The sequence below is a fragment of the Gymnogyps californianus genome, chromosome 1, assembly GCF_018139145.2.
Source record: "Gymnogyps californianus isolate 813 chromosome 1, ASM1813914v2, whole genome shotgun sequence".
Lineage (NCBI taxonomy): Eukaryota > Metazoa > Chordata > Aves > Accipitriformes > Cathartidae > Gymnogyps > Gymnogyps californianus.
The window spans coordinates 136,967,524-136,993,197 of record NC_059471.1 but is presented as its reverse complement, the minus strand read 5'-3'; the positions used below and the strand labels follow the sequence as shown (position 1 = coordinate 136,993,197).

The following is a 25,674-nucleotide window of genomic DNA, read 5'->3' as shown; positions in this document are numbered from 1 at the left end:
ACCTGTTGTGTCTCACCATCGTAACACATTTCTTCCTTATGTCCAGTCTAAACCTACCCTTTCCATTTAAAACCGTTGTCCCTTGTCCTGTCACTACAGGCCTTGGTAAAAAGTCTTTCTTATAAGCCCCTTTTATACATTGAAAGGCCACAATAAGGTCTCCCCAGAACCTTCTCTTTGTTCTGCAGTCAGAATAAAGAAATGTGAGGGAGGAAACAGACAGTTGTGATACAAAGACATGCCAGGGGGTGTTAGGTGAAGAAAACAACTGAAGCAACAGAAAAATGTGGCAGCGTGAGGAAGCTTGTGAAGGTTGCACAGCAGAGGAGAGGCTGCGGAACAGCACTGGAACTGGAACCCACAGCACAGGCAGGGCAGGAGAGCAGGACAGCCAACTGAGGAGGCCCGCAAAACCTCCATCCTTTTTGCTTCCTAGTGCCCCCTGATCCCCGACTAAGAGCAGATGCTGTGCTTCCAGCGAGCACGGCTGCGCCCCTACGGCTAGATCCAGCCATGCCCAGGCCCTGCTATGTGACCCGTGTCGGCACGGTGCCTGGCCACAGACCCGCTCCAGCCTCTCCTCGTTCCTTCCAAGTCCCTGAATGGGGCCAGGACACGGGGCAGGGCCGACACCCCGGGGGCAGGCACGAACAACGCCCGGGGGCAGGCAGGGACGAGCAGCAGGGAGAGGCCGGCGGCGGGGCAGGCCTCGGCAGGGCGGCGGCCGCCCCTGGCAGAGCGGGAGAGGCTGCGAGGTGCGCCACGGCTCGGGAGCGGCCGGCGGCAGACGCCCCGGGCGGCGAGGGGCTCCGCCGGCGGCCGAGCCCAGGCCAGCCGCCGGGCCGGGCCTCGCCTGCCAGGGCCTCCTGCAGCCTCGCCGCCGGCCAGGGGGCAACCTCCGCCCGCGCCGCCGCCGCCGCAGTGAGGAGCGGAGAGCAGGGCCGGCCGGGGCCGTAAGGGTTACAACCATAGAGGCCGGCCGGCCGGCCGCCTCCCGGGAGCCGCAGGAAGTGCCGGCGGGGCGGGCCCCGCGCGGGGGAACTTCCCCTCCCCGCGGCCGGCGGCCGCGCCGCGCCCAGCCCGGGGCTGCGCCCGGCGCCCCCTCCGCCCCGCCCGGGCCGGGCCGGGGCCGTGCCGCCGGGCGGAGGTGAGGCGGGCACGGCGGGGTCGCCGGCCCCGGGCGGGGGTAGCTGAGGGACCGGGGGCCGGGCTGCGGGGGCGCGCCTAGGGCGGGGGTTGGTTTTCCCGCAGCGTCGCCGCCGGTGCCGCCCCCGGGGGAGGGCGGCGGGGCTCGGGAGGGCCGGCCGGGAGCCGCCGCTGGGTCCCGCCGCTGCCTGCCGGCCTCCCCGCTTTGCCTCCTCCCCCTGCTCCCGGCAGCTCCTTCCCCCGGCCCAGCGCCTCGGCCTCCCGTGCCCCGGCCCAGCCCCCTCCGGCGGGGACCGAGCGGCAGGGGGAAGCTGCCACCGGCGGTAGGGGCGGGCGCGGGGTGCGCCCCTTCCCCAGCGCCCATGTCGGTCGCGGGTGACGGGGGTGGCCGCGCAGGCGGGTGACAGCGAGGGAGGATGGAGCCGGTCCCGACGCCTTCGCGCCTCCCCTGGAAGCGGCGGAGCCGGGACGGACTGGGTGGGAGGACGCAGCACCTGGCCGGGGGCCGTGTGGGCCGGCATCGGTGGCCAAGCTGGGTGGAGAAGAGGGGGGGCGGGCCGTGACTAAACGTGTTGGTTGTGTCTGGACTCTGCTTCTGTCCCGGCAGGTGATGGGAGCATGAGTGAAAATGAGGGGGATCTCCAGCGAGATGGGCCGGAGGCAGCCAAACCCTGTGGGGCCATTTCGGACATTTTCATGAGGGAAGCTTCTCCTCCGGGCTGCGACCAGGAAGTGCCCCGTCTGAGGCCAGACCTTCTCTCCCCAGAGACAGGGCCAGAGAAGACTTCTCGCTGTAGTTTCCGGAAGCGTAAGGAGACTGTGGTGCACCAGCGAGCATTCATGGGAGAGAAGCCCTACATCTGCATCGAGTGCGGGCAGAGCTTCAACCGCAGCTCCGACCTGATCCGCCACCAGAGGATCCACACCGGGGAGAAGCCGTACATGTGTGCTGACTGCGGCAAGAGCTTCAGCCGCCGCTCCCACCTCATCCAGCACCAGCGCGTCCACACGGGTGAGCGGCCGTACCAATGCAAGGACTGTGGGAAGAGCTTCAGCCAGAGCACCCACCTAGTGCAGCACCAGCGCAACCACACTGGCGAGAGGCCTTATGTCTGTGCCAAGTGTGGGAGAAACTTCTACCAGAACTCAGGCCTGCTCCGCCACGCCAACTTTCACACGGGCGAGAAACCCTACAAGTGCCCCCAGTGCGGGAAGCGCTTCAGCGACAGCTCTAACCTCATTGCCCACCAGCGGCTCCACACGGGCGAGAAGCCCTACAAGTGTGCTGACTGCAACAAGTGCTTCAGTGAGAGCTCTAAGCTGGTCATCCACCGGCGTGTCCATACAGGTGAGAAGCCATATTTGTGCCCTGACTGTGGGAAGAGTTTCAGCCAGCGCTCGCACCTTGTCCAGCACCGTCGCACCCACACTGGGGAAAAGCCCTACAAGTGTGCCGAGTGTGGGACCTGCTTCAGTGACAACTCTACCCTCATCCGTCATCGTCGTACCCACACTGGGGAGAAACCTTTCAAGTGCTCCCACTGTGGGAAGAGCTTCAGTCGCAACTCCTACTTAGTCTCACACCAGCGGGTGCACATGTGGTAGGCAGCGTCACTAGGTGTGGTCTGGGGGTGATCTAGGATGCAGCTCCTGGTCCAGGCCTGTCCAAAATGTGCCTAAGGGACAAGGGGGTGGACAAGAGTGTGACTACACCAGGGCCCCTGGATTATAGGCAGCTGGCCAGAGTAATGCCTTTGGCCCATGTTGCCCTTTTCAGTCACCTCCTCCTCCCAGTGCACCTCGGTCATGGACAGAAATGAGCAGTGGTTGCAGTGCGTAGTTCTGCATCCCAAGGCCCAGTCATCCTCTTTCCCTGGTACTAGAATTGGATGCCATCTGCCACGTGGCCAAGGTGCAGATGTTTTCTCCCACCTCCCCGTGAGAGGTGTCTGCCTGGGAGCCTGAGGAGAGAATGCACAACGTCAGGTCACGTAATGAGAAGCTGCTTGGTCATGGAACATACACATGTGTGGTCATGTCAAGGGAAATAAGATGGGAGATGGGGTCCTTAAGGGGCTTTGTTCCACTCACGGCTGAAATGTTGTGACCTATATAATATTGCACAGGTCTATGGAAGTTCACCATGCTTGTGATCTAAGCCAGCTCTGTGTCTCATACAGCAGTCAGGAAGGTCAAAGCTAAGTAAGTCCTGCTGAGAAGCTGGAGACTCTGCATTATGCATATACAGCATGCAGGCCAGCTTGAAGCAGAGGCAAAGACCACTTGAGTCTGCTTGTAAAAGGAACACGTAGGCATACCGTGAACGAGAGAAGGAGGGCATGCCTGCAAAGGTTCTCTGCAAATGCTGCTTGGATGGAAGGAACAAGGTTGCTGCAGGATAGGGGCATAGCCTGTTCTGGAATCTCAGAACTGGTGGGTAACTGATGTAGAAAACTATCATACCTGGAGGCTTAAAAAAAAATAATCAGAATTATACTTGCTGCTGCTAAGACTGTGGTACGCAACTTGACAGGTATATGGAGGTCGCCTGTGAGTTTGTACTGGTAGCCTCCTCATTCTGCAGAATTTGGGTTCACAGGTACAGTTCAAGTGGGCTGGTGTAAACTGTGTTGCAAAATGGGACAGAACAACAGTGTACTAGGACTGACCTGATTCTATACCAGTATTTCTCAAGTCCTATTTTGACCAGTGTGTGTGTGCGCATGTGTGTAAATAACATCTATATGTATGTATTCACATATGTATGAACTAGCTTTTATACTAAGTGTATCTTCACACTCACATGTGACCGATCATGCGCACACACACCATGGCAGTAGTCAAAATGGCCAGCTGTACGACATTACACCGTATCAGTACTCAAAACGCTAAACATACTGTATATACTAGCATTTCTCAGTAAGAAGCTGGGAGAAATAGATTTTGTACCAAAACATCTGAATTTTCGTATCAGGACATTCGGTTTTACACTGTTTACTTTGTGTGTGTGTGTATAAGATCTGGAATTGAGTTGTTTTATTTATATATCTAAAAAAATGTGTGGCCCCTATGGTTGCAAGGAATGACTTCTAAATGTCACTCAGTGTAGTGCTCTTTCCCCTTGTTTTACACAGGTACATATCAGTGGCAGTTGTAGGATGTACCCCCATCATGGTTTTAACTACAAGGACTTGCAGTGCAACACTTTACATCATTGTTTATATTTTTTACTGTTTTGCTGCTGATCATTTTAGTGACTATATCGACTGGTGTGCTTATCCAGCACTGCTGGAGCTTAGAAAAAATTTCTGGGTTTGCGATGTACCTTACTAATCCTGCAACTGGCTCCATGGCTTCAGTAGGTCTCTGGAAAAAGGAATGCAGACTGAACTGAAGCCAGTGAAAAGACTGGAGCTGTGGTGGGGAAGAGATGAAGGAAATAAAGATGCTAAGAAGATCCATGGATTTGAGCAGCTGCTGGCCAGGGATGCTTGTGAATGGCTTGCTCTGCAGAACTTGCTACTCTCCAAGGGATTGCAGGGATCCTTTCTGCAAGCCCCAAGCCACTTCTTGACACTCAACTGCTGATAAAGTGTTATTTTCATATAGTTTAATAAAAAGGAGCTGTAGGGGGAGGATGAAATTGTTTGCAGCTCCTAGAGGAACAAGGCACCTTTATGTGCAGCTCCTCAGGGAAGTAGAAGGAGCTTTCAGAAATGGGGTGGGCTTTGTTTACACAGGAACCAAAGCCTTCGTTTGCAAATGCACATTTTTGCTTTTAGCTTTGTGTTTGGTTTTTTTTTTTTATGAACAGCTTCAAGCCAATGACTTCTTGATTTCTGTTCCACTTCTGGAAAGTGGTTTGGAAATGTGACTAACGGTCATCTAATTGGTTCCAGAAGCATCAAGGTTTTCATTTGCTAGCAGACTTTCAGAAGGGATACTACAGCTCTCAGTTCGTAGGCTCATTTTTAACTGAATTCAAAGGTTATGCTGCGGTCCAGCTGTAGAACTGATCAATTTGTGTGGGTCTGTCCCATTCCAGTTCAAGTTTCCTAAAGGAAATCTACAGCACTGAAACTGTTTGGCTGAGAAACCCGGTTTGCCAGGGAAAGGCATCTTGTGAATGCAACTTTTCTTTTGGCAATCTGAATGGAGTCGCTGTAGCAGATCAATGAAATCCAACCCAGGTCTGCACATAGCTGAGCTCAACTCAAAGGGAAACCCTCTCACATTGAGATTCTGGTTTGAGAAGCCAGCTGCCCCTGAATATGCCTTCGCAGCAGTCCTCAGAGCATTTCTTTTCCTTTCTACATGCTTTGTGAAGTGCTGTGTCTACTTGACAGTGCTCTATAAATTAAAAGGATTGACATGCATTTATTTCTAAGTTCTTTATGAACTTATTTAAAACTGTATGCCAAATCAAAGTGGCCTTAGGGTTCACAGCACATTGCCAGTGCAGTAGTCTTAGCGGCTAGGATTGGATTGCTCACCAGTGTAAGCACATTTCTGGAGTTCCTTTCCACAGCCACTGTTAGTTTTCCCTGTTCAGTGTCACTTGGCTGAAATAATTCACTTCCCCTAGCCTGTCTGCCCTTTACTGTTTGTGATCATCTAGCTGGAGAGGAGAATCTGGGCACCACCCTTTGCTATTGCAGAAGTTACAGGCTGTGTTCCTCTTCTTCCAGGGATTTAATCGCTTTCTGGGCAGCACAAACTCACAAGCCAAATTCAGAAGACAGAGGTATGGGCACATGCAAAAAATCAAGAACCAGAAGGTTTACTTTCACAGCAGCTAGCTCACTGGCTTCTCTACCAGCTGTCTCCTCCCTCAGGATCATAGTGGGAGACTACTGGAAAAAGCAAAAGGTAACGAGCTACTATGATTTCAGCAGACCATCCGTAGCACACTCCATCCCAGACCCATGGTCACCAGCTGGTGCCCAGATCCTCCTGCCAGCTGAGGGAGCTCTGTAGAATACTGTAAATTCCTGTTGTGCTAATGGTGCTTAGATACTACAGTGATACTATGGCACTTTAGAAATACCTGATAGACAAATGGATGAATGACGTCTCTGAAATAAAATTTTTCACCCTAGTGTTCTTTGTTATCCCATCTTTTTTTCTTTCTTTCTCCCCAGACTGACCCCCTGAGCATCAGTTTCTTGGCCCCTGGCAGGACCAGATTTGGAAATACATGTGTCATCCTTCACAGAGGGATGACTATTACTTAGCACAGCTGCTGTGGAATGCAAATAAGAATCCAGAGGTGAGGGGTATTCTTAGAATTGGTCTTCATTTTCATCTAACATTTCTGCATGAATCTGAAAAGCCAGAGGGTGGCACACAGTGCTCACCATCCCTTTATGAGAGAAAGCGGCAGAACCTTATTCTGCAGTGACACACCATCCTGCTGGTAGATGAACCCGGTTCTAGCAGAGCTGCAGCTGCTCTGAGGAGATTATCTTCCTAGTTCTGTCACCTGGGTCGTATGGGATCCAGTTTTCCAGTCCCCTGCTGACGAAGCATATGTAATAGTGATAACTGAAATACAGCTTCTTTTACATTCCTCTGCTTCATTGTTTATGACTGGGTGTTGTGGTTTAAGCCCAGCTGGCCACAAAGCACCACGCAGCCGCTCGCTCACTCCTCCCTACGGCAGGATGGGGAGGAGAAAATACACCAAAAAAAGCTCGTGGGTCGAGACAAGGACAGGGAGGGATCACTCAGCAGTTATGGTCACAGGCAAAACAGACTCGATTTTGGGGAAAAAGAAACCAATTTAATTTGTTAACAACCAAATCTGAGTAGGATGATGAGAAATAGAACCATATCTTAAAAACACACCTTCCCCCGCCCCTCCCTTCTTCCCGGGCTCAGCTTTGCTCCCAATACCTCTATCTCCTCCCCCCCAGCAGCACAGGGGGGTGGGAATGGGGGTTGCAGTCAGTTCATCACACATCGTCTCTGCCGCTGCTTCCTCCTCGGGGGCAGGACTCCTCACACTCTTCCCCTGCTCCAGTGTGGGGTCCCTCCCACGGGAGACAGTCCTCCACGAGCTGCTCCAACGTGAGTCCTTCCCACAGGCTGCAGTCCTCCACGAACTGCTCCAGCGTCGGCTCTCCCACAGAGTCATGGCCTTCTCCGGGCCCAGCCACCTGCTCCGGTGTGGGGTCCTCCACGGGCTGCAGGGGAATCTCTGCTCCGCCGTTAACCTCCATGGGCTGCCGGGGGACAGCCTGCCGTCTCACCACGGGCTGCAGGGGAATCTGCTCCAGCGCACCTCCTCCCTCGCCTTCTTCACTGACCTTGGTGTCTGCATGGGTGTTTCTCTCACATCCCACTCCTCACTGTAGCTTCTCTTCTTCTGCTATCTTCTTCCTCTCCTCTTTTTTTATGGTAGCTCTTCTTCTTCTTCTTCTTCTTCTTCTTCTTCTTCTTCGTCTTCGTCTTCGTCTTCGTCTTCTTCCTCCTCTTCTTCTTCCTCCTCCTCCATCTTTCTCTCTCAGGAGCCTTTTTCCCCTTCTGTGGGGAAGGGGATACGCTATCACAGAGGTGCTACCACCGTTGCTGATGGGCTCGGCCTTCGCCAGAGGTGGGTCCGAGTTTGGAGCCAGGGAAGCTTCTAGCAGCTTCTCACAGGAGCCACCCCTGTAGCCCCTCCCCTGCTACACAAACCCAACACACTGGGAAAACAGATTTCTTTTGATCTTGGACAAGAGGTGTGTTTTGCGTGTTTAATACATTTTTAAAAATATTTTATGTGTAATCTCTAAAGCAATTTTTTAGATACATCAAACAAACAAAACTGTCCTTGCATGCATAGCAAACTGTGTTCTTTGTGGCCCTGTTTCCCCTTTACCCCAACAACACTGGTCTGAATAGCCAGAAACGCAACAACAGGAGCCCCCATCTCTGAAAAAAGGAAAATACAGGATATTTCAAGGAGATGGAGCAAACAGAGGCCAAAAGAGGCATTGCTGGGGTAGTCTGCTTTGCTGCTTTTGCTCTTGTGTCCCAAGCTCTGACGGGCCTTTAGCCTTTCCATGCCAAACGTGATACATCTCCTCAGTCAGCTGATCCACCTCTCAACTGTCCCCTGCCTTTTCTCATTCAAGTGCTTGCTGGCTTTCTTAGTAGAAAATGTATGAATCCACCTGATAACACTGCTTTTGCAGTCCTGATGGACTTTGACAACTGTCTGGTTTTCTTCTCACAGGCCTGGCCTGTTTGGGACACCCATTCACGTGAACAGATGCGAGAGCCTAGGAACCAGAGAGCATAGGGGCCAGACTTCTTAGGGGAAGCAGAATTTTCCTCTTTCTCCCTGAGGCTTTCTGTGGAGGTGTCTGTAGCTGCAGATAGCTGACTCTGTGCCTGGGGGACACATTGGGATGGGTGGGACAACATGGTCAGAGCACAGTAACCCCTCAAGGGTAAGTGAAAGCACCCATCAATTAAAGCAGGCCATACCAGGTCCAAACATCCTCACAGATGCAGAGAGTGCAAAGATGTGTGAACTCCTTTGTTTCCTTCCCTTTGGCACTCTCTGTGCAAAGCACAGCTCCATTGGATGTAAAGGTTGACGTTGCTTAGAAGAGACTTGTCTGAACAGCCCTACGGACAGGCAGTTCAAAATAACTCTACCACGCCACAGCAAACCTTGGCTGCACAGCCTCGAGGAATTGAAAAAAGTAACCTTCATCCAAAAAAAACAAAGCTACTTGCAGAACTCGCAACCGGCCTCAGGAGGCCAGACCAAGTAAGGTTTTTCTGCTTGGAAATGCAGCTGGTCTAACCCCTCACAAAACTTCCTCGGAAAGGTTTCTCTGGTAATAGTGCAAGCATAACTGGCCTGCACAAGCCTATCTCCCTGCCCTGGGCATGGGTAAGGGTAAGGGTAATGGCATGGCATTATTAGGAAGGGCAACAAAGCCAAAGTAAAGGCATCACAAGGCATTTTGCCATCTCAAAGGTGAATGCTTGAATCAGGCCACCATGTGAGGGAAAGGGTAAGCAGAAGACATTGAAATGGGATGAACAGCTGGGAAGAAAGACTGGGGAATTGGATTTCGTGAGGCTGCTGGGAAGACGAAGTGATTTGGAGGTAGTAACAGCTGCATGGGAGAAGGGTCATCATTATCCAGACCCCCCAAGTAATTGCTCCCTCTTCTTTTTTTTTGCTTTCCAGAGCTCTTGCAATTCTCCGCTGCTGGTCATAGGTTGCTTTGGGCCATTGCCTGCTACGTCTCTACCTCAAGCTGACCTTCACCAAAATACTGCTAAACTCTGCCTAGCTATGGTTCAGGTGGGTGTGCTTTCCCATCTTTAAGCACAAAACCACAGAGCAGGCTTCTCTGCATCAGTCCCTATTCTGTCAATGTTTTCCCTCACAAAAGGGCAGTCTCTGCTTGCTTACCCCAAATCACCCCAAAGCACATATAACGTGCATCTGCCTTTACAGAAGGCAGAGCTTTTGACAGACCTATGTCATTTGATCTGCCTTTTCCCAGCCTTAGCAGATCTTCTTTTCTAGGATAGGGACTGAGAAATTGCTTCCCACAGCTCTGCACCTGGCTGTTGTGCTTAAGAAGATGCCGCTCTGCTGGTCAACTGCTTGCTTTTCTTGCCTGATTTCTTTAACAGCTGACCTTTGATTTCTCTCTATGCCTTCAGGCAGGCAGAAATACCAAGCAAAACAGGAAAAACAGAGTTTACATATAGTATGCATTAGAAAGATTGCAGACATCTTCCCAATTCATTGGACATACGATCAAACCTTTATGTGAACCTAGGGTCAAGCAGGAACCACAGGCTGCTTTATTGGAAAAAAAAAAAAGAGGTCTTTTAACAGTTATCACAAGAAAGGAAGCAGCAATGGGAATGCAGGGGGCAGGAGGGTGGAACAGAAAATTTTTCCTTGTGTCTAGAGAGAGAAGAATTAAAGACACTGAACATGAGTCCTCATATTCTTAGAAAGGTGAAAGAAGATGGCAAAATATGATGGTACTTGTTCTGGACCCTTGAAATCTAAGGAGTTACCTGGCATGGTTGACAGTGATGTTATGTCTCAGGCCTATTCTAAGCACAGAGATTGGTGTGAAAGCATTAAGAGTTTGCCTTAGGGCAGCTACGTCCTGCCCTAAGCCTCAGGCACTTGCTTTCATTTGGCTAATATGTGATGTAGCTGCTAATGTTAATGTAACTGTGGGTTTCAACTGCATCTTCCACGTCAGTGTGTACCGAGCCACTAGTGCATGTAAAGAAAGGGTGAATTTCTTTCTCAAGAAATGTAACCTGAGAAGATCCTGAAATTCCTCAGGCTCTGAGGCTCTTGATGCTTCACTTTCTTTGCCATCAGTGCTCAAGCCAGCCAGGTCCCAGCAGGGGCATTCCCTGGGAGGGAAGCAGTGAAGTGCAAAGTTAGAAGTAGGAGGGGGAGAAAAAAAAAAAGACTGGTATTTAAAAATACTCAACCCAGGAGGCATGAACCATGAACTAAAGAGAGAAGCCAGAAGAAACCCAGATATGGCTTGGAATACAAGAGAGAATGAATAATTACAGGTGCTCCCCTCCAAGCCTATGAGTAGGTGAAAATCATGTCACTGCTGCTGTGATCATGTAGGTTAGTGCTGGTGCATCACAGCAGTGGTATTGTTCTTCTAGAGCTGCGAAGAAGAGGTGTTCTTCTGGAATACGTCCACAAATTGGTACTTCACTCTGTACCATGAAGCTATTAGATTCATGTCTGTGAAGGATACTCTTCTATTCTCTTGCTTGGTGCTAGCACAGCCCCCATATCTGCAGTACCCTTCCAGCACTTAAAAATCATGGTAACTTTCTCCCTAATCCACAGAATAAACAATTTACATCCACTGAATAGTGTACACTGCCATTAGCTTTTGTTGCAAAACCGTCATGTGAAGGACTGTTAAAGTAAAGCTTGTGTGAAGACGTTTTGTGCTGGCATCTGTGCACAGTGAAGTTTGCTCTCTTGTCGCTTATGAACATGGGCAGAGGATTCCTGCCTCCTCATTCACAAGGCTCCTTCAACTGGCTGAAAAGTTCGTATTTCTTGTAGCAAATAGGTATCGCCGAGGCTGGGCTTTCATGACTTCCTGCAATTGTGAACAGCTCTCGCTGACTTCTGACAGCAGATTACATCGGATGGCTGAAGCTCTTGCCATCCCCAGCCACCCACTGGGTTATTTTTAACCTGGATTGCTTCCCTGATCCAGCACTCAGCACAGCTCCACAAACAGCAGGGTTGGCACAAGCGAGGGAAAATTGCAGTCTGGGGCGGGTGGTGACAAACATCCAAAGAGCTCAGCGGTTCCTTAAGTTGGTATTGCCACCATGCAATCCACGTCATGAAACAACAGCCCTGGGGGAGCAGCAACGAGTTAAGAGAAAGCAGAACAAAGGCATTAAACAGAAATGTACCTTTTTTTGCACACAAGGAGTATTTCCAGAGGAGGACCAGCTTATGAATCTTTTGTTTTCCAAATGTACATTACACAGCTGGAATCAGTGCTCATCTCTTGCTAAGTACCTTTGAGGAGTGGAGCTGCCAGGTGTGTACTACCCCGCTCAGCCCACTGAAGCTGTGGTTCCACCTGCATTTCTTTCAAAAGCAAAATGAGCGTTCCTCATCCCCTCTCTGCGTGTCCTCATGGTCATTTACTCCCATGCTCTGCTCACTGTGCCAGTGCAGCTGTGTGTGCAACTGCATCACGACGCAGGTTGGAAAGTTTCAGTGGCTGAAGAGTAATAGTTCCCCACTCTACCCTCGGTTATTTTTAGCCCGATCAGTTCCTGATGCAATCCACTGTACAGACACACAAACAGCTGTGTCAGTATGACAGGCGGAAAATGTTTGAGGGAAGGGGAGGAGAGGCTTAGACGAGTTTAATCATCACTGGTACCGAATGGGAAACCGCAATCATGAATGATTGCTTTACATGCCCAGCAGCAATTATTTAAACTTCTCTACAGCCACCTGTCTTACTCCTTATGCAAGAAACAAGGCCTAGGGAACTTCACAAGTCTGTGCCACAGAAACGAAATGGCATTGTGCCTGGTTTAACTGCACCTTTCTCAGTGAATCAAGGGAAGCTGAATGCAGGGAGCCTAAACAAGTCTGCTGGTATGTATAGCAGCGACGGTTCCTCATAGCTTGCTTACCTGCTTGTAGTTTTGCCAGCTTGTGCACTTAAATGTCGAGTCCTGCAGAGATCAACGTTTGCCACCTTAGTAGTTTGAACACCAGCCATGAGCAGTTATCTAGAAGTGTGCAAAATGTGTTTAGAAAATGCTCTAGAGATGATCTGCTGGCATTTTAAAGCAACATGTGGCTTGCTTTGAAGTGCTGTAAGTATTGTGGCACAAAAAACAAGTGGCACCTTCTCTGCTCTGCAAAACAGTGGTGTTTTCGTGTTTGTACCCTGGGGCTCAGGGTAACCCTGACTGCTTCAACCCCTCTTCCTGCTCCCTTTCTCCATCTAGTACACGCTTGTAGATTGGGTAAACAAAGAAAAGTCCTTACCAAGTTGTGGCAGCTTGGCTTTGTCTCATCTGCTGTTGCCCTGACCTGGAAGTTTGTTTGCTTGTCGTAAGTGGTTTGATGAAACATGGATCGATTTTGTTTTTTGTTGTCTTCTTCCCTGAGCCTTTTGCTGCTGGGATGCTCGCTCCTATTTCCTTTCGTCCTCCCCCAGTGGTGTGCTCCAACAGACAGCACAAGGGAAGGGGTGGGGAGTCAAGGCTGATTTCCTCCTGTGTTTATGGGGAATTATCTTGACTTCTGTGGGAAAAGCATCTTCTCTTTGTGTTTAGAGTAGCGGGTTAAAACCAGAGAGCTGGTACATACTCCAGCACCTAGAAGTGGGGACTTAATTAGGGAAAGGAAGGTCCTGCGTCTGGACATCTGTCCCCTGCAGCCTCCTGTCCCAGCTGCAGAGCAGGCAGCAGACCGAGATGGCAGAATCCAGGTTTCCCCGGCAAGGAAGACCATCTGAAGCAGGAGGAGCAAGTTCCTCCTCTCGCACAGGCTTGGCTAAGGAGACAGCGGGGGAGAGCAGCCAGAGCTGCGGCAGGACAGGGGATCCCAGGGGCATGGAAAAGAGAAAGAGAGAGATGGGAGGGATTGGTGCGCTGGTAATTTCCCAGGGAAAAACATGGTTTAGGATAAGTTTCTTACAAATATAGGAAACTTAATTTGATACTGGTTTTTCAATAACATGACCTATTGTCCTGGTTTCGGCTGGGATAGAGTTAATTTTCTTCCTAGTAGCTGGTACAGTGCTGTGTTTTGGATTTAGTGTGAGAATACTGTTGATAACACACTGATATTTTAGTGGTTGCTAAGTAGCGCTTATCTTAAGCCAAGGATTTTTCAGTTTCCCATGCTCTGCCAGCAAGCAGGTGTGCAAGAAGCTGGGAGGGAGCATAGCCGGGGCAGCTGACCCAAACTAGCCAAAGGGATATTCCATACCATGGAACGTCATGCCCAGAATATAAACTGGGGGGAGTTGGCCGGGAGGGGCGGATCACTGCTGGGGCATCAGTCAGCGGGTGGTGAGCAATTGCATTGTGCATCACTTGTCTTTTCTTGGGTGTTATTTCCTTTTTTTGGTTATATTCCTTTTCATTACAATTATATTATTATTATTATTATTATTATTATTTAGTAGTATATTTTATTTTACTTTAGTTATTAAACTGTTCTTATCTCAACCCACGAGTTTTACTTTTTTTTTCCCTCCTCCTCCCCACCCCACTGGGAGGGGGGAGGGGGAAGCGGCTGTGTGGTGCTTAGTTGCTGGCTGGGGTTAAACCGTGACACCTATCTACAAGTTTAATTAAAAATCAAGCATAATAAGAGCCAAAACAAAGGTAAGGCCTCAGCCCAAAGCAGAAACTGAAATTACTTTCCTTCTTCCTTTAGCAATACTTCGCCTGTTTTCTAAACATGAATGTTAGCTTCTGTTTGAGACAGTTTGCCATGTGGTCCAGATTGAAGCGTCTGTCTCTCGGTTTGGAGTACAGTATTGCAGTGCACGCACCTCGGGTGAAGGAGTGACTCAAGTGAAAACATGTCAGACGGAGCATATGCGATGGACCATGTGTTTCAATTCATGGCTTTCCTAGAAAACTCATGAAGATGACAGAGATCTCTGCAGTCTTAGAGGCAGAGACTGAAAGAAAAAAGGAGGAAAGATGTTCCACTGCAAAATGTTGAGGGAAGAATAAAGAGCTGCCTGAACCTAAGCATGTATCCAGAGCTGGACTCTGTGGACAAAGATGCTAATTTTGTAGTGTCTAATGGTACTACATCAAAATCCACAAAAAAAGCTTAAATTCCAGTCAGCCAGCTCGTGCTGACACAGGAAAACTTTATAGAGTTAAATACTAACTTTATAGAGCTAAATACTGACCACTACCAAAAGACAGTTGGCAATTCTGAAACTTAATTTAAAGATGGAATGGAAAGTATAATTAACAATCTAGAGATTTATCCAGAAATAAAAAATTTGCTTAGTCAATTAAAATCACTTACTGGGGTATATGACATGGTCCTCCTATAGGGTGCCTCAGCAACTGCTGCTGCAAGCAAGGAATGATGGGCATATTGTTAGACGAAGACTTTGCTCCACCTAAAGGCACAAGTACAGAAAGGACTTCATGTGACAGTGACTTCTGCCTAGATTCCACTCAAAATAGCATGTAGAGTTGTCAGCCAAAGAAGAAATGCCACAGCAATGACGGTTCAGCAAAACACCTGACCTCCTACAGCATTTACTTTAAGACTGCAGAAAAAGGGATATGCAAAAATCCATTATTTCATCTGCTGTCAAGAAAAAAGTTTCTCAGGAAGATAATGATAAAATTATGAGGAATACTGGCATGTTATCTCTTTAGAAATGCAGCCTGTTTCCTGGGAGAGTGGTCTTGCAGCAAGCACAGGAATATCTGAGAGTGCAGGAATGCTACTGTTTGCCTGGGGACCGGCTGCTGCGAGGCTTGGTTGGGCAGAACCAGAAGGGAAATGTCATGCTAAAAGAACAGTCACAGATAGATGGGGGAACCAGAGCAAAGACAGAGCAGAAAACTGGCATGGCAATAGTTTGTGGGCTGTTTTGATTGCAGGCACCAATGCAAAAGGGCATCCAACGTGATCGCCTGTTGTTTAGGTGATTTATTATGGATTTAGCAGGCATAAAATGGGACTAAAAGGGAAAACATGAGGCATCTTTTTGTTTCATATGTTGGTGTTTCTGAAGGTGGAACTCTATGGCGCAATCGCTCTGGCAGCAAGTCAGTTTAAAAACTGTCTGTCCTTACCTGACCCCAACCAATCCTTCCTACCTCCGAGCAACAGCACATTAGCCTCCATTCTTTCCTTCATGTTGTTCAACAGGGAACTATTTACGACAGTGCAGTTAGTTACACCGGCGATTGAGTGTTTGTAACTAAGTGGGCATTCAGTTGTGGTACGTGGCAGGGGGATGTGAGGAAAGGAGTGAAACTGAAAAACGGAACCTCTTAAACCGCAGAAGAATTTGTGACATGGAGCCACAGCCCCTGTCACACATCCTGAAAAGAAACGGTGGAAAAATGGTCCCCAAGAAACCAGGCTGGCTGAGTGACAAAGGTAAAGCAGCCCAGAATTACTTTCAGGCCAGAGAAAGAAATTGAGTGCATTCATTCACCTCCATGGAGAGCCAGAAACATTCAGGTGCTGTTAAAGCCACGGAGGAGGATGCATCAGTTCAAGTTTACCTGCAGGAGCAAACTGGCTGGCTGAATCCTGCATGTTTTCCCAGGTAATGCACTGAGTCTAATAAAACCCTGTTTTGTTTTAACTCTTGATTTATCCTATCAATTTAAAATAAAATTTTAAAATTTGAAAAATTTTAAAATAAAGTCGATTGAAACAGAATCATGATTACGAGTCACACCTAAAACATATCTTACTAGCCTAAGGCTGTATCTGTTCTTCCAACAAAAAAAAATAATTGACTGGTGCCAGAAATACGTGGCAGCTAGCCTTCTTCCTTGCTGTGCTGGTGTGTGCACAGCGTTCTGCTCGCCATCTTTTCCAACAGCCTGTCATCTTCTAGCAGAGACCCTCCCATCAGCTGCAGCACCTGTTTTCTTAGTCTAAGAGAAACTGCAGAGACCCATGACTTTTCTCGGAGATCGCCAAGGTCAAATGAGTGATTCCTCACATTCATGTGAAGTCATTTAGAAATCACTTGTAGATGAAGAGTTTTCCCTTCCTTGGGTAGGGTTTTTTGACTCACACAGGTGTTTTGTGGCTTCTGATGACTACGTGGGGTCATTCTCTAGCTTTTCATGAGTGTTCTGGAATTATGACAGGGGACCTAATTAAGCCCTCATATAACAAAATTAAAGGCTAACGAGTTAGCTAGAATTGCTTATGGACTTTTGCCTAGACTCTTTCAGACCCAGTGTCAGCCATCAGTACCACACAGCTTTCTGATGAAGCGTCTCAACGACCTTGCTGCAATATCCCTCGTGTGGCCTTTTCCAGTATTGCGCAGGTCAAAAGCTGGAACATCATCTGGCGCCTGGCAGAGGAAATTGAATATTCTGCCAGGTGTAGATTACCACTCCAATTTCAACAGGTAATGGAAAAAGCAGAACTGGAATGGGAAGCATTTGATATTTTAAAACCAAGGGGAATAAAAACCCCCAAAAAACCCCAACCAGTCATAGAATCATAGAATCAGAGAATAATTTAGGTTGGAAAAGACCTTTAAGATCATCGAGTCCAACTGTAAACCATCGTAGTTTGTGTGGTGCATTTGGGTCTGTTTTCCTTCCTTTATTATGATCATGACTGCAGCAGCAAAGTCATGATCATAATCTCTGAAACTGTGGACAAAGCCGCTGCTTATATATTTATAGTTTGTCCTAGGAAATCAAAAAGCTGTGCAAATATTGGCTTTTTTGATCTCAGAATTGCATCCAGGTTTGACAAGCAGCAAGGGGTAAAAAAAACAAAACAACTCAAAAAAAATTAAATAGAAAAGGAAGAAAACTGGCTAGGAAGCTCTATAGGATAATAAGTAATTTAATTTTAGAAGGACCCAATGTGAACTCTGTATAATACTATATTCTGAGCTGAAGAACTGAGTCTAAATTCCTCTGCCAATACTTTCTCTACTAGGATTATTGAGTAGTTAACATTCACTGATAAATCATGTACAAGATTTAGATAAAGCAATGCTACCTAAACCAGATAATAAACAAATAAAACAGAAAAAAAAAATGCCCTTGCACATAAACATCCATTTCAGCTGTAAATCTCACATTTTCTTTTGCAAACAAACAGCATGTAGACTTTTTTCTGAAAGCAAGAAACCCTTAAGAACAAATATTTTAAAAACATTGTAATGATTTAAAAAGCCTGTAAATTTTTCAGATTATTACACATACAGGTTTTCTGTATAAGGAAGAAGAAATACAAGAAAAGGCGTAACCACAAGGACATGTTTTGCCTAGAAGAGCTACATAGCCCTGGATGATACATGTCATCGCAGCAACCTATCTGTCTCCTGCGTAGTCATTTGAGGTTTCACAACTCTAGTTCAGATTAAATACCAATTACCTGATTCATTCTTACAATGAATTTCACTGTAAATAATTGCAAAAAGCACATTTAATACCATGACTCAGTATGCAAAACATCTTCTGCTCCTCCTGGCCAAAGCTTGCTATACCCCACACCTACCTCCAGCAAAGGCTAAGTGTCAGCGCAGCCAATAAATGGCCCCACGGCTTCATAACCAGGCTTCTGACACTCACTTTTACCAAAGATTAATGTTTGAACTAGTGAAGGGACCAGGACGATTTGCCATCAGTAACTGCAACAAGGAAAGCACCCCCAATTATATTATGTTTTAAAATAGCATCCCATACCCCCCAAAATAGAAGTCATCACAAATACACTGCAAATTTTCCATTTACGAGCCTTTGACTTTGCATGGGGGGCCGTTAAAACAAGTACTGAGGAATCTATGAAAGGTCACAGAAAAAAGCAAAGATCTATCAATAGGCTTGCATGTACTATACAGCAGTCGACCAATACACTGGAAATGTTCAGGGGGTCTGGAACTGAAAAAAATCTTACAACCACGTTTATAGTACTGAGGTCAAAAGTGAGGAAAAGAAGATGAGAGACTACACTGTTATCAAATCTTTAATTCCTGGGAGTCCCAAGTAGTCAGCATTACATAAAACGTATTAAAAATGAATGCCATTCCATGAATAGCTTGCATGCTGCTTAGTTTGAGTAACAACAATCCATTTATCCATTGTAAATGAAGTTCTGTCTTCTGCCCAACTAAATGTCTTTTATACCTCAGTCTATAACCCTTTTCATAAGTAAACTTTATAAATACATTTTATAAAAACCCATTTTATATGGACATATACTTTAAAATACAGCTTTTGTACACACACATATAAAAAAGAAAAACGAATGCAGCTCATCAGTAGCTCTTGACAAGGGTTCAACGGGAGGGAAAGCAAATATAATAGAGAGAATAAAATGTTTGTGATGAAGAACCTCTAAACCTGGCCTATGGCTGGGAGACAACTATGTTTACACAGGAACATGAATTAGAGCTCAGGTCTATGTCCCACTGAGTTAAACCACTTCCCACATTGCTCCTTGCATGATCCTATGCTGATTGAATAAGCAAGAAGCAAGAAAAAGCAAGAAGACAGAGAAAGCAACACCAAACTCTTGACACCTTTGAAGGGGCAGGAGCAATAGCATAGCATTCCTACATACTTATTTCAAAATACAGCAGCTGCTGATCTCCTGTTGCCCATACTGGCCTGGTGCAGAACGGGTCCAGAGGGAAAATTTAGACTACTGAAAAAAATCATCCTTAACTTTTACAGACAGATATCTTTACATTAGGGGACCATTTCTGAAGCTAGGTCCCGTCTTCAAGTGTTTCTTAGCTATACTGAAGGCTCAGAAAAAAACCTAGCTGGATCATTGGATGGAATAAAAAAATTATTTATTCCAGTACTTTCCACTTTTCATACACAGACCCTTCTCTGTCAAGTTCCTCTGCCACCTTACGCACATAGATTTGGAGTCTACAACAATATACACACACCCCCTAAAATCTATAATAGTATATCCCTATATCCTATAATATCCAATATAATATGATATTGGATAGTCTATCCAGTAAAATAATCTGCCTTTTTGTATATACATAGTGATTCGTACAGTTGATTAAACTGCAGCTATGCATACACAAGTTCCCTTCCCCTCTAACTCAACAAACAAGCTTTTTACAGAAACCACATCATCTGTGTTCCCTGACTATGTTGTTTCAGATTCTGACTTGCTCATCTTTTTCCCCTCTGGGCTTCTGTCTTCTTTGGTCTTAATAGTTCATCATTTCTATTCCACGCATCCCTTCCAGAAGACAAACTACAAAATCACAGGAGTGAAACTGCTGATTTTTTGAAACCCCAGCTCTCAGAGAAAGATGTCTTATCAGCTCATCCTCATCTTGAGCAAAGATTAACTCTGTATTAAAAATGAAAACAGTTAAAAAATATTACTTAAAAGCAAAAAATCTTGCATATAACAAACTGAGAATAAGTCATTGAACAAAACAAGAAAAGCCCCTTATTCAAATACTCAAGAATCGTTTCTAGAGCATGATTCACCTACTCCTAATGTAGACATCTAAAATAGGTCAGATGAATCACCGCCTAACAGTGTCTATTTCTCTCCAGTGACTGTGAAGGGAGCCCAGACCATAACTCAGATGGAGACACCCATATTGTGGCTATTGAGATGCGGGCAGACAAACACCAGCCCCAGTCTTCCCCCAGACTGCCTGCCTCAAATGTACCCCAACTTCTGCAGGAACTACCCCGCAGAAGCAGGCCCTTGTTGGAAGGGGAGCAAAAGCTCTGCCTGGTGCCTTTGGTTGCTTGTCTGCCCTTTTCCAGCTTTCTCAAGAAAAGCGTTCAATGAGAGCTGCTGCAGCAGGCGGGCAGAGCTCTTCTCTCCCACTTCTCCCCTCAAGAACTGAGAGGTTTTGGATGAAGCAGGAAAAGAGAACTAAAAAGTGTTTTCCTACCCCCTCTTTCCTGTGAATACAGGGTCAGTCTGCTCATCCTAAATTTTCTTTCCACTTAGATATATTCAGAATGGGACAGAAGTTTCAAAATCAGAAGACAGTTCAAAAGCTCTAAGTGATCTTTATTAAAACTATTATTTTCAGATTTAGGGATCAATTTCTTGATATATTTCTGACAGGTTCATGGGAGGTTTTTCTGTAGTTTCTTGAGGAAATAAGACTTTTTTTAATCACACTGTAAGTCCCCCATTGGGACTTCACTTAGGAACCAACTGGCTCATTTCAATCAAATTTAACATGCATGTAGAGAAATCAGAGATGATCATGCTCCTGTAGCCAGAGATCAGCGGCTGGGTACAACAGAGAGCTGTTACTGGCATGCCCATGGGAGGATGAGCAGGGAGAGACCGGCCCTTATCCATGTTGTTTGGCAGTTTATGTAATATCTTGTCCAGGCTGCAGGTCAAAATATTTGGCTTAGGGACCCTGAATCTGTTGGGAATGTGGGAGGGACATAAGGATGATTTGGGGGGAGAGGGCTGCTGGGAAGAGGGCGTGCCAATAAGCTTCTTTTCTTCAGGCTGAAATAACCAACAGCAGAATGTGCCACTTTTGTAGTAAAGTATTAATGGGAATATTGGTAATAATGAGCTAACTATATGCTTTTCAGGATCTTGATTTAGACTTTAAGGATTTGGTTCTGTAACACTGCAGACAACCAGGATTTCCATCACCATCCACTGAAGCAGCTGTTACAAGGACTGTCAAGAGCCAAATATTGGGCTAGATTACCCGAACTGAGCCTGGAAGCTGGTGCTCCTAAAATGATGGAGAGGATTTACCCCTGCTTTTTGGTAGCCCTTGCTCTCTAGGAGTTCCTGAAATGCTCGCATTCCATAGAGCATGGGGACCTCTGCCTCCTAAGAGAATTTCCAAAGCAGATTACCAGAAATTAATCGGAAATTAATTAACTTCTTCTATGAAGAAAGGCTGAGAGAGTTGGGGTTGTTCAGCCTGGAGATGAGAAGGCTCTGGGGAGACCTTATTGCAGCCTTTCAGTACTTAAAGGGGGCTTATATAAGAAAGACAGAGAGAGACTTTTTACCAAGGCCTGTAGTGACAGGACAAGGGACAACGGTTTTAAACTGAAAGAGGGTAGATTTAGATTGGACATAAGGAAGAAATTTGTTAGATGAGGGTTGTGAGACACTGGAGCAGGTTGCCCAGAGAAGCTGTGGATGCCCCATCATTGGCAGTGTTCAGGGTCAGGTTGGATGGGGCTTTGAGCAACCTGATCTAGTGGTAGATGTCCCTGCCCATGGCAGGGGGGTTGGACTAGATGATCTTTGAAGGTCCCTTCCGATCCAAACCATTCTGTGATCCTATGATCTGAGAGCACCTGAGGAGAGAGTCGGTGATTTTCCTGAACCTGGGAATTCAGGACAAACCCCAAAAAGCAAGGACGCCAGTTTCCTGGCAGGGCTGGGAGGTGAGAGGAATGAACTGCACATGCCGGTTCCTGCGCTCAGCAGGGCCCGGGGGCTTGGCACCCGTGCTCCCAGCACCTGGCCCAGCAGGGCCCCCCACGCCCACGCAGCACCCTCGCTCGGCCCCGGCAAGCATCCCAGCCAACCCCCACCGCAGGCGAGCTGCCGGGGCTGGGGAAGGGGGTGCCCAGGCTGGGAGCTGCGGGGCGGCAGCACGCAGCTGGAGAGAAGCGAGAAGCCACCACTGAAGCTACACAGGGGAACAGCAAGCAGCCTGGCTGGTCCAGGCAGGGAGTATGGGCACGCATGCAGCAATAAGAGGTTTGGAAAACAGTCTCTGGGGAGAAGCAGGGGAACTGGGTTTGTTGAGTCTAGAGGACAAGGCTGGAAGTAAGGCAGGACATGATAACGCAGTTGCAGTGCATGAGAGGTTGTTATTAAGACAGGCAGCGATTACGTTGCTGGAAGGACAAAGATAAGATCTAATCGGCTTAATTTTCAGGAAAGAAAAGAAAGGAAAAATGAAAAACTCTAGATGTTGCAAAAACTTTCCCTGAGTAAGGCAGCACTGGAATAGATTACTTAAGGAGGTTGTGAAACCCACTTCACTGGAAGCTGTAAGAAGTTACGCAAATGTCACCGTGCTCTCTCAGTAGAGGGTGGACTGCCATGCTATTTCTCAGCCTTTGGAAAGTAAAGGTCCATCTAACCTTTTCAAAAATAAAATAGAAAAAATCCATACATATCATATGGGTCGTTAAATGTGGGAGTGATAAATAAAAAGTTTAGCATTTGGATGAAAAAACTACTATAGTTTTACAAATCTTAATTAAATGCAAGCATTTAAATTCAAAATATCATTTAGATGATAGCAAACTTTGATCTTTCCTCTCAAAGAAATTGCCTTGCAGTTCTTGAGCAGGTAAATGCTGACAAGATCTTTTAGCACTATTTCTGTCATACAAGTTACCTCATCGCCCCTCCTTCCTGCTACCAACCTTTCTCCTCTGTTATCTCCAGCTCCCACGTAGTGACCTGCAGGGCTGTGTCCTGCAGAGAAGTGCTGGCCACTTCTGTGTTCTTTGGGGCACTTTTTTTCCTATCGAAATGCTTGCGGGCTGGGCCAATCTCACAGCAAGATTATACAGTCATCTCTCCACCATCTGAGGTTATGGGACCATAGGATACCTCAAGGCACTGGAAAAAAACAGATCGTCTGGTTGTTTTGGGACCCACCGTAGAGCAGAATACTCCCAACATACAGAGTATACTGAGGCATGCAGACCTTCCCAGTCAATCAGGGGACATTAAGTCCATCAGGACATCTTAACTCCGTTACCTAAAGGACACAGAGTTAGGGAGGTTTTCCTGAGATACTGCATGGGTGTCTAATGTTAATCATCTAATCAGATGCTGAGTTCAGTCCAGCCTTTCACCACCAAATGGTCCCACTACCAATAATGCTGATAAGCTTGGGCAGCCAACCAGCTAATGCTATGAGGCTCCACCCTCATGACCAGCACAGGGTCAGCAGTGACAATGCTGAGCCACAGTTTATAAGCCTTGCCGAGTCTGATCTGACTCTGTGGGGAGCCATTCAGGTGCCTCTGCAGTTGTTCCCCAAAACTTCTGGCTCTATCAGGGCACATTAGCATGGGCTCTTCACCATGTGCTTCCAGACCCAAGCTGACTCTGAAACAGTCTAGACATATTCCTACTCATAATTCCTATCAGGACAAGATGGGCCTTCTCAGAGTCAACTCTGGTACCTCTGAACTTCAGGGATAGCATATCCACAAACTGGATAAACTACCTAGAGGCATTTGAGGTAGCTCATTTCATCAGCACTGAAAGAGAACTTTGAGTGGTCAAAGTCACATACAGCTATTATCTACATCACACCTTTGCAAAATAGACTGGGGAGTAAGATTTATCATTGTTTTATGATGAACATACCAGCCTAGAAAGAGGCAAGCACACTGGTCAAGGACTCTGGAAGCATGTGTCCAGTTCTTAGCTCTGCTTCTGGCCTGATGGGCTACTTTGTGCAAGTCTCTTCACCCACCACCGTCTTCCTCATCTCGGTTTTCTCCACTTGTATAACTGTGGCATGCACCTGGTGGTAAGAGGCACTATATAAAAGAGAGATATAATGATGAAGGCTATAAGAGAACTGGTGGCAGATGGAAGATGAGAACCCATGGATGCCAGGCTGCAAGCTCTTGACCCCAGAACCCTTCATCTGAAGAACCAGTTCATGGCTTTCGCTCTCATAAATGGTGTTCTTCATGTGGTGTTTGGGGGAGTAATCATATCTAATGACTTTTTTCCCCTGTCTATTCCAGCTGATGATGATGTTGCCCCAGCTGAAAATAAGGAGACCCATCATCTAAAAATTCGTATGAAAATTAACACACTTTGACCTTTATATTCAGCAACAGAGAGCCCAGATGGGAAAGAAACCCTTTAGATGCTATGAGCGTGGAAAGGGTTTTGGTGGGAATTCTGACCTGACTCAGCATCAGCTGGTTCACACCAGAGAGAAGCCTTATCTCTGTGCTCCTTGTGGGAAGAGCTGGAGCCAGGATTTATCCCTTACTCAGCATCACTGAATCCACCTCAGCAAGAAATCAACATCTGAATGGACTATGGTCACTGTGAGTCCTGCAGGGCAGGCATTCACTCCTGCACCAGAGATGGGATAAAGGCAAAGATATCCAAGACACTGTTGGGAATCTTGCAGGGAATATGAGGCACAACCCCAAACACTACAGAGAACAATCTGACAATGCTCTAGTGCAGTGGGGTAACAGTGGTTGGATGCGAGTACCCTACTAAGATGATGGGCCTTGGGAGGTCATGTTGTTTTTGTGGGAATCACTAATGAGGGAGGAGGAGGTCCAGGGAAGGGGGAACCTTGAAGTGGTGAGAGAGAAAAAGAAGAGGCAAAAAAAGAAGCAGGGTGAGTGGAGTCAGCAGGACAGCAAATGGCATCTTTGGGGTGTTAGGAGAGCTATCTGGATGCTGGGTTGGTAGTTAACTTGGGCACCTGGAGCACCTGCCCAAAACAGAAAGAAGGTAACTTTATCCTTGTTCTGTTCTGAGAAAGCATAGTACAATGTATTCTAGAGTTATTATGAATCATTATTTACACTTCATTAGTCACTGTTAGCTGTAGACTGTAAGTACTTCAGATCCTAGACTATGCAAGACCTTACAGGGTTTGTTTCCCTCACCTTCTGTCCCTTGACAGAAGTCAAACATCTAGATCTTATATCCACCGTCTTACAGTTGTAACAAGCTAACCTTTAAACAACTTTTTGGTCTTTGTTTCTTCATTCTCTCAGATGCTTTGGGGACTACAACTCACCTCTCCCAGGATATGTGAAAATTTCAGAAGAGACAGAAGAGACTCTCACTGTGACAAATGCACTGCGAGCACAGGACAAGGATGTGGTCCCTACCTCAGCCAGTTTACAATCTAAGCCTCCAATGTAATGTAGCAAGGTTTTTTTCTAAGGTAGAAAGGACACTCTTTTTATAGGGTCAGTCTGCTTTTATGTTTTACTTGCAGTATTATTCTTGTGCCATTCTTAATTAAATGCAAAGAAAACTAAAAATATCACACAGTGTGAATCACAAAAAAGGCCTTTTTTGTGTGTTAAGGACAAAAGCTTACTTCATGAGAAATGTGCCTTTGCTCATACAGAACAATCCTGCTTCAGTCCGCCCTTCCAACAATAGCATCATAGCTCCAGACAAACAATACTTCCCCCCCCCGTGTGGATGGTCATATTTCTATGCAAGCTCACATCCATCTTTACAACCCATCATATGAGAAAGGCTTCATTTTCCATGACTGAGGGGAGTGATGGGCATGGGGAATCCTCTCCTGG

At 46.9% G+C, this 25,674-nt stretch overlaps 1 protein-coding gene across 2 annotated transcripts; it reads left to right on the top strand.

Moving 5' to 3' along the window:
* Positions 1-1,757: 1,757 nt before the first annotated feature.
* On the top strand, positions 1,758-24,390 carry LOC127013497 (zinc finger protein 239-like). Of its 2 annotated transcripts, none has more exons than XM_050892401.1 (2): positions 1,758-2,744; positions 24,222-24,390. In XM_050892401.1, exons 1-2 carry the CDS (start codon positions 1,765-1,767, stop codon positions 24,388-24,390), a joined length of 1,149 nt encoding a protein of 382 aa, XP_050748358.1. In that variant the 5' UTR covers positions 1,758-1,764. The 2 variants fall into 2 exon arrangements, with proteins under 2 accessions (XP_050748358.1, XP_050748366.1); XM_050892409.1 differs by lacking the exon at positions 24,222-24,390 and adding an exon at positions 6,288-6,417 and having other exon boundaries at positions 1,758-6,015.
* The last annotated feature ends 1,284 nt before the right edge of the window (positions 24,391-25,674 follow it).